The 9,250-nt window shown below is 44.0% G+C and overlaps 1 protein-coding gene across 1 annotated transcript; it reads right to left on the bottom strand.

The window, feature by feature from the left end:
- Nucleotides 1-5,025: 5,025 nt before the first annotated feature.
- Nucleotides 5,026-8,800, bottom strand: pcdh8.1 (protocadherin 8, tandem duplication 1). Its single transcript, XM_040202445.2, has 4 exons — nucleotides 6,333-8,800; nucleotides 6,122-6,192; nucleotides 5,741-5,874; nucleotides 5,026-5,610 (listed from the first exon to the last, which is right to left on the bottom strand). Exons 1-4 carry the CDS (start codon nucleotides 8,694-8,696, stop codon nucleotides 5,258-5,260), a joined length of 2,922 nt encoding a protein of 973 aa, XP_040058379.2. The 5' UTR covers nucleotides 8,697-8,800; the 3' UTR covers nucleotides 5,026-5,257.
- Nucleotides 8,801-9,250: the final 450 nt, after the last annotated feature.

Below are 9,250 nucleotides of genomic sequence, written 5' to 3'. Positions count from 1 at the left end.
CCGGCAAAGATTTATCATCCTCATCAACTCAGGACCAAAGCTCCACGTGTGAGCCGACACACCCGGCAGATAGAGAGCTGCCGCCACTGTTTAGGACAGAGGTCGAGTTGCTGAGGTGAAGAAGCAGGCACTCCACGTTTACGTTTGTGATGAACTGAATTAATATTCCTCTGGTTGTCAGCCAGACGAGGGGCAAAGAATTCTGTTTTTCACGCTGTTTATATGCGCAACATATAACAAAGATGCTTAAAGGGAGATCATTTATGTTTATTGTTGCATCTTCTGTCACTGATGTAACATAGAGGATGTTCTGTTCACTCATGCACAGTAGGATATTTGTTAGTTAGAAAGATGCATAAGAACAGCTCATGCTGTATACAAGCTCAATCTGGATTTGAGCTGTAGTTATACAGTATTGTAAACATGCGCAGTAGGAATGTGCATTAGTCATCCCCACTGTGCAATAATGAATATGATTTACAATGAGGGCAAAAAGTGGATTATGAATTTGCTTCTAGACCGTGTGTGGGTTTGGTTCTCAGTTCCGTTTAGGATGAAGATAAAAGAGCATGATGTGGGATATAGAATGAGGATGCGGCTGAATGTCCCAGAGATGTGCCCCATCTGAAATCATTATTTAATGGTTTGCTTGCCAAAACCCCATAAATTGTACTCATCATGTGTTTGCTCGCCAAACTTAAATGTAACATATATATCGACGTGTAAACAGCAGCAACAACTGGTTTGGTAAACTTTTCCCTGAAAGCTCCAATCAGGCTCAGAGATGACTCATCATAAATAGCGTGGATAAAAAAGTACAGACGCGCGCAACACTCGTGATGCTGTTGTTGAACACAGGCTTTGTGTGGCACTAAGAACAACTCCATCAAAACCTGACATTTTGTAATAGCATAGCAACCGTTAATGAATCACACGGCCCTGCATTAGCAGAGGCATCTGCTTGAGCTCTGACAACCAGCCACAAAAGCAATACATTGAATATGCTGTTTATTGTGTCAACTCCTATGGTTCGCATCGTGCAACACGTGTTGCCTCATAGAAAACCGTGGACCACATTTCTTCCCCATGTCTTGTTACTGGGTTGCATAGCATGATGTTTCCCCCTAGTGGCATGAATGGAACAGGCAGACGTTTTGAACATTTATGCATTTAGGAAATATAAAACAGCAATTATTTATTGGTCAGCTAGAATGATTAGAGGACCGTTACATCATATCAACGAGGGAGAGTTTCTGTCCCTTGTCTCTTTGTCATTATCTGTGTAGTACTTTTGATATAGAAAATACATCTAGCACATCATATTAAAGCAGTGAATATCCTAAATTAATGACATTAAATGAATAAAAATAAACCCACACAAGCCCAGATGTCTGGTGAGAATATGAATTTCAATGTTCTAGAAATCTTCATCTAAATCATATCTGTGTTTGCTCACAGGCCTACTGAATAAAAATGAGAAACAAAGTTGTTCTTCCAACATCGACAACTTCTTAAAGTATTATCAGTTTTGCAACAAATAGTTTGAAGATATAATAGTTTGCAATTATGCATAATATAATATTACTTACTCTAATATTACTTACTGACAAAGCATTTAAATTCTCATACCTGATAAAAACATGACATCTGGCATAAAAATATTCATTTAAAGATTAAAAATCAGCAATTAATTTTAGACATCCGTGACTAGAATTCATTCCTTAAATTCCCCAAAGATTCCCGTGTAAAATATTGGTCTCCTCTAATCAAGTTTATGCAAATACTACAAATACAACGTTCACCAAATCATGCATAAAACCATATAATTAACTTACAAAAATACTTTTGCGACAAGAAAGCTAGCAAAATAATACCTTGAGTCGAATCAAAGCCAAGTATAAAGACGCAGGAAGAGCAGCGGTGCAATCGAGGGCAGCAAAACCCTGCAACCACGGGCTGATAAATACACCCGGACTATGAAGAGCTTTGTGAGATTGCAGGCCTGAGCATGTTACATCATTTGGAAAAGACATAGATCAATTAACTGATTAGCATAAGATCCAAATATTTATGAAAGGATTTGAGGTAAGCGGGAGAGAATAGGAAAGTAGTTTCTTGATGGGTCGTTTTTAGGTCAAATGAATAATTCCACCTTTTGGGAATTAGCCCTATTTGCTTTCATTCATAGAGATGGATGATCAATACCACTCTCGTGTCCGTTTCTCAATAAAGTTGGAGCAAGGCTGACAGTTAGCATTATGGAGATCGGACACAGATCTAATGCTCTCTCAATGCTTCATCAAAAAAAGATTTATAATAACGATAAGCATAACAATTCATCATTTTATATATCAACTGGTTTCCTGAAAACTGCAGAGAACTCTATAGCTTAGCTGGCTGTCCCCCCCCCCCACTTCCTCTCTTTATGCGAAGCTAAGCCAACCAGCAGCCAGCATCCTTTTCATGTTTAACAGAGAGACCGGAGTGGTGTCACTCTGCTCATCTAAACTTCCACAACAAAGCAAATTAGAAGATTTTTCTGAATATCAAACTCTTCCTTTAAATGACTTTGAACTGACCTGGACTGTCAGGGGAGTGCTTGTGTTTAAAAGAGTTACTAGTTGTGATAATACATGTTGAGGTAACATAAGAATAGTCGTATGACTGTAGATGCAACTCGCTGTGCTTTTAGACAGTTAGAATGGAATAACGAAGGCGATAACATCCCATAAAGAGCTTGGCTTGATATATCTTATTGTAAATGAAGCAGACATCTTAATGGTGGATCAAAAGCTTTTCCTTTTAGACAAACTGTCAAGTGAGAAACAAATGGTGTTATTATGTTTCAGACACCAGCCCCACAATTCAAAACATTGCAAAGTCAATAACCACACTTGGCAGTTGAGACAAAGATGGAGAAGAGGTGCGAGTTGTGCAAACTATTGCATTGTGGGACGGCCCTGATGCACCAAATGAAATCGATTTACAAAGACTCCATCTTAACACACTTGGTACATTGGGGATTTAAAGTTGAGATGCTAAGGGGCCATAACAACATAATCACAGCCATAAAGCTTGCCATTTGTCAAAAAACACTAACACACGCTGGAAATGACGTATTCACATCTGAGTCATTTGTCAGTGGATTACTGATGAGCTGAGCGCCGCCTCTAAAACATTATTTTTCTATTACCTCGGGAGATTTAAAATGTGTTGTGAGAGCTGCTGCAGGATATCAATGTCAAATCTATTTGGATGAGAACAAACAGTGTCCGCCAGCAGTGATGTTCAAACAGACACATTTTATACCAAACGGTGCAGCTTAAAACACCTTGTGCCACAAATTTTCAGGTCAATGCACAACTATTTGACCTGCAAAGGGGAATACAAAGCAATGTTGAAGGGACTCATAATCTATTGATTGATAAATGCATTTTCCCTTCCTGTTAAGTTGGCTCTGTCAGACCAGTGCACATCACTGGGGGCACAAATATGACCTTGCTTGCTGTTGCTTGCTTTTTGTAGCACACGGCCTTGATTCCCCAGTGGACTCTTTGCCTATAAAAAGTGAATAACAACTGCAGAGTTTGCAGAGTATTGAATTAGAAAATAGGGATTAAAACTACTTAAAACAGAGAAACACTTTCCTCATATTGTGGTATCATGAGAGCTCTGTTTAGCTCTTAACAGTTACAAAGTTATGTATTTATGCTGATGCAAATGAACACTGCTCTTAGGCACCTTTATAGCAGAAGAGAAAACATAATAGTTCAGTCTGCCTTCAGTTTCCACTGATAACTCTTCTTTGGCGGCAGTTTGGAAACTTTTTCTTTTCTCAGACAACTACTATGGTGTTTGAGCCCTTTCCTCTGATCTCATTCGCTTTCACGCACTAAAGACCTGTTTAAAGTGACCTTAAAACTATTGAGGGCAAAATATTGTAAGATACTGCATGAGGGGAAGGAATTCAGAAGGTGTTTAATACTTTTTAAAGTGCATATTTTTTACTTGCATTTTAGATACTCAATGTAAATGTTGATGGAGCAATACTAAAGCGGCCCTATTCGTTTGAAGTTGCTGATGAAAACCAATGAAGCTCTCCATGGACAGGGCCCCTTGATTGAGAGATGTATTTAATGGATTTTATCTTGCATAATTTAGTAAGACTTTCTGGTTTCTTGCATCTGTGTGTCCTCGATTTCCTAAACTACTGCTTAACTTTGGTTGATGTAAACGAGAAAATAGTGCAAATGCTCCGTAACTTGTATGCTGCTGCTACATATGAAAGCTCGACAACTATACTAACGCGTATTCAGAGTGATGTTTGTCTGTGCTGGTTATTGTTATTATTCAATAAATCATTAAGGACCAGGGACAGTTTGCACTTGCCCTACATACCCATGGTTGTATTGAACTTGATAATAGTGGCCTATTTTGTAATTAGGACAGTAAAGCTAAGTGAACGAGTGCCTTTATTAATGTCCGTGTTCAAAAAAAGAAATTTACAAATGTATATGTTGTTCCATTTTACAGCTAAGTAAATATAAAATAGCTAAACATTTGCACCTCAACATGAAAAACACTGTCAGCCATTTCTCCAGCATCCCATTACATGCTACACGTGTTGTGTACAGGGATGGTGATTATTTGGAAGAGTCGAAGCAGGTGTGACAGCAGCCAGCATCGTTTTGTAGAAAAATGGTTTTATAGTTTATTTTCCACTGGAGCACCGGCTGTACTCTTTCATTTGCATGCAAGAAACTCAACCAGCAACCTAGGAGTCTTCAAAGGCAGTCTCCCAGGTAATGCAACAGCTTGAAATTTTACATCTGTTGATCACTGGCTGGAGTTTTGATCGTGTAGATTCAAACTGGAGGGAGAATGTTACTTGTTTACAAATTTAGACCAGAGTTTCAACTAGCGAGGGAATTATCTAATTATCTTCAAAATGCAATATTTCACAGTTAAATATACTTAGTGTTTGATGTCACTATATTAGTGAAATCATCAGAAAATTGTTGACTGTTTTATGATTTCAATCATACTTTTATTGCGCAAAGAAACACTAGTGTGGTTATTAGAATACAATATAATTAAATATAATGTAACAGAAATTAACTTAATACATATAATAATAATTCCCATCGAATAAAAGAAAATATTTACACTTGTGGACTTTATCGCCACAACCATATTTGACAAATATTTACATCCTCGAGGTACTTCTACATCTCCATTGCCTCCAAAAACACAGTTTTTAAAAGATAGTGGCCACCTCTGATGCCGTCGCCACTGTAACTATAGTTGGACTGTGGTTGTGGATTCCAGCCCCCCCACCACACCCCTCACGCTGCTGCTGCTGGGGAAAGTAGGATGGGAGGGTCCCGGTCTTCGAGAAGGTCTGCATGCTGCTCCTCGATTTTGGGAGATTGGTGCCATAGCAAGAGTCCTTCCAAAGGGGAGGGTAGCCGTGAGGTTGGTTGAAGACGGGTACTGGGGCGAATCCTATGGTGTATGCATTGTCTGTGGGGCCTCTGAAGCTCGGCTGCGGTGCTGACCAGTACGTGCTTTGGCGATCCCCGGACAAGCTGTTGGCAGTGCTGGATGAACCTTAAATGCAAAGATGGAAGAATGAGGATGAGAATTTTTCGGGGGGGCAGCACACTTTCTCACATTCTGGTGAATATTTGTGTTTAACTCAGTAATGTGAAACGTCAGATTTTGAGAGAAGAACACTCACACTTAATCCTCGGTTGGAAGGTGCTGAAGTTCTTTTTGCCGCCGTCGCCACTGATGTCAGAGTCGCTGTCATTGAAGTCACTGTCCCCTTTGCCGCTGTCCTTTACGCTCAGCTGGTCGCTGATGCCGATACCACTGCGAATACAATCAACAAATACAGTATGAGCCACCACTGCAGCACATTAGCTTGATTATTGATGTATTTTCTCACATACAAAGCCTGTCTCTGTCCTTCCCATCTAACCTCATTCCACAGGAAGGCCACAAGCGAGGAAATGCATGCATGGTGCATGTTAAGTACCCTCTGTTGCGTTCAGCCAGATTTGACTGCGAGTAAAGCACATCCTATCTGAGAAAGGAAATTACATTTAGTTTTTCTTACCTCACTTGCAAGCAGTATTTGTCACCTTGCCACACAGATGTTGCCTGGAAAGGCTTGGAGGGTAGGAACATCTAAGAGAACAAACAGAATGACAGCAGAGAGCTCAGTTTCCATTTCTGGCACAAAGATCAAGGCATTACTCTGGAACATCATATGCATATAAAAATAAGAGATCAAAATGAAAAAAAGAACCCTCCTGTAATTGACTCACCTTTTTCTCTGAGTCCCCACTCCGCTCCTCATACAGGCAGGAATCCTCCAGGGATGAGGAGGTTCTCTCGTGGAAGAAGCCTCGTTGTCCGGTGTATATGTTCGGTTCTGCCGAGCCCAGCATGGGAACGGGCCTCCTGTCGAACAGGCTGTGACGCGCTTCCCTCTTGGAGCCACGGCTTCTGGCTCTGCGGCCGAGTTTGCACGTCACAACTACGGCCATTATTGCGATCAGCAGCAATGCACATCCCCCGCTGAGCATGACAATGACAATTAATGAGCCGTCCAGGCCGGAGCCCTCTTCATCACTTGACCGCAGCACAACGACGACTTGGTCTTCAGAGGGCTGTGTGTCTGAGACAACAAACCTAATGGTGGCACTGCTACCCAGCGGGGATCTGCCATTGTCACTCACGGCGATTCTCATTTCCAGCACGTCGCCGATTTCAGATGTCAGCCATTGCTTCAAAGCAATTTCTCCGGTGTCTTTGTTCATTGCGAAGAGCCGCGGGTCACCTTGAACAATTTCGTAGCACAGCTCGCCATTCACTCCCTCGTCCTCGTCTTCAGCCGAGACGCGAAGCGCAAGATAGCCGGCGGGTGCATTAAAAGGCAGAGGGATATCCGCAGAGTCGTTCACAAGGACGGGGAAGGTGAAGTATGGGTAATTGTCATTCAGATCCACAACTTTCATTCTGATGGTTGTCGTGCTTGAGAGAGAGGGGGAGCCTCTGTCTTCGGCTTGGATGACTAGCTCGATCTGCTGAAGAGTCTCATGATCAAAAGACCTCAAAGTGTACAACGAGCCAGAGACTGAATCTACAGAAACATAAGTGGACACGGGGGATCCACCTGGCACCTCCGAATCTATGAGTTTGTAGGACACTTTGGCATTCTTTCCCACGTCGAGATCGCGAGCAACCACAGTGGTCACATACGAACCCGGGATGTTATTTTCGAGGACCGAAACTTCAAAAAGGGACTTACTGAAGAGCGGCGGGTTGTCGTTCTCGTCCGTCACGCGGATGGTGTACTGCCTGACTGTTTTGAACGGCGGGCTTCCCACGTCCTCCGCAATCACAGTCAAATTGTACTCTGGGATTTTCTCTCTGTCTAAAGTAGTGCTGGTAATAATCATGAAGGAGTCCCCGTACGCCTGCTGCAGGGTGAAATGCTCGTGCCCGAGCAGGCTGATGCGCACGTACCCGTTGGAGCCAGAGTCTCTGTCCGAGGTGCTGATCAGAGCCACGAAGCTCTCTGCGGCCGCGGCTTCTGTGATGTAGGCCACTCCATCGCTGCTGGAAGTCATCGGCTTGATGCTGATTTCGGGCGCGTTGTCGTTCACATCCACGACGTCCACCACGATCCTGCAGCTGGACGGCACGGAGTTTGCGCCTAAATCCGAGGCTACGACGTTCAGCTCGTAGGACCTCCTTTTCTCAAAGTCAACCAGCGCCTTCAGGGTCACGTCCCCGGAGTAAGGGTCAACGTGGAAGAGGCGGCCAACTTCCGCCGGGAGCCCGTCGGCGAACGCGTACGTCACTTCGCCGTTGACCCCGTCGTCGGGGTCAAAAGCGTGCACTTTCAGAACTCTGTGCCCGACCGGGGCGTCTTCGTTGAGCTCCACTTTCAGGGAGCTGTGCTCAAAGGTCGGGCTGTTGTCGTTGAAGTCCAGCACGCTGACGTGTACCACCATTGAGCCGGACTTGGCCGGCGCTCCTCCGTCGGCGGCCGTGACTTCGATCGTGAAGCGGTCCTCCACCTCCCTGTCGAGCTCCCTCACCAGCACCAGCTCTGCAAACTTCACCCCGTCGTCGCGATCGCGCACCTCGACGGCGAAGTGGCTGGAGGCGGAGATGTTGTAGCTCTGGATGTAGTTCTCCCCCACGTCCTGGTCGAGCGCGATCTGCAGCGGGAACCTGGAGTGCAGCGGGACGTTCTCCACGATCTCCAGATTGGTCTCGTTGCGCAGGAAACGAGGCGAGTGGTCGTTGATGTCCTTCACCTCCACTTCCACGTGGATGAGTTGGAACTTTTCTTTGGAGAAGGCCACGACGTCGAAGGCGACGAAGCAGCGCGGGGACCTGGGGCACAGCTGCTCCCTGTCGATTGTTTCCGCCACACTCAGAAGTCCGTCAATCTCCCTCATGTCAATGACGGAGGAGTTGTTTTCTTGCATGAAGCGGAACGACGTCTCGGGGTCATCAGCTGGATCGATCTTTAAATCTCGGGATAGATTGCCTATCTCCGTTCCGGGTGCGTCCTCTTCATAGGTGAAATACCTGGTAGTTGTACCCTGAGCAGAGTAGACAAATAAAGAGAGCACCGCGCACAGGCCGATCCCTGCCGTCTTGCAAAATCCCATGTTTAAGGGTTACAAAAAAAGAAATAAATCAATCATAAATGATGCCAACAATCTGGGCACCGTCTGGGCAACGTTGGGTCGAATCACAACTGTGTTTAACTCTGACTTTGCTGTGGGACTTTAAGCCCCGGTATATGCAAATGTCCTGCCCCGTCGACCAATGGCCTTTCAGCGGGCCGTGCGCCAACAGGGGCACGTTTGGCTCCAGCAAACTGGTGATCACTTTTGTGGAAAGCAAATGGTTTACTAGATGAACTCATTGGGTGGCTTTAATCCGTCTGATAAATCAGTGTGACTTAAATAAATCTGCACATGGCAATTCCTTAACTGATTTAATCAATTAGGGGACTTTAATAGGACTACGCTGTCATCAGCGGATGCCTGAAAGGATTGATCTGTTGTGACTAATAGATAGAGAACATTATATAGAGGCTGTGGTGGAATAGGACAAAAAATATATAAGGGCGCAATATCCACATGTCATGTGGTACCTTAAATGTACTTACACATTGAAGGAATGCAAGCAATATTCACTTCCAAGTAAAAATCCAGAA

This window comes from Gasterosteus aculeatus, chromosome 16 (assembly GCF_964276395.1).
Source record: "Gasterosteus aculeatus chromosome 16, fGasAcu3.hap1.1, whole genome shotgun sequence".
Lineage (NCBI taxonomy): Eukaryota > Metazoa > Chordata > Actinopteri > Perciformes > Gasterosteidae > Gasterosteus > Gasterosteus aculeatus.
This window is presented reverse-complemented; position numbering and strand designations above follow the sequence as displayed.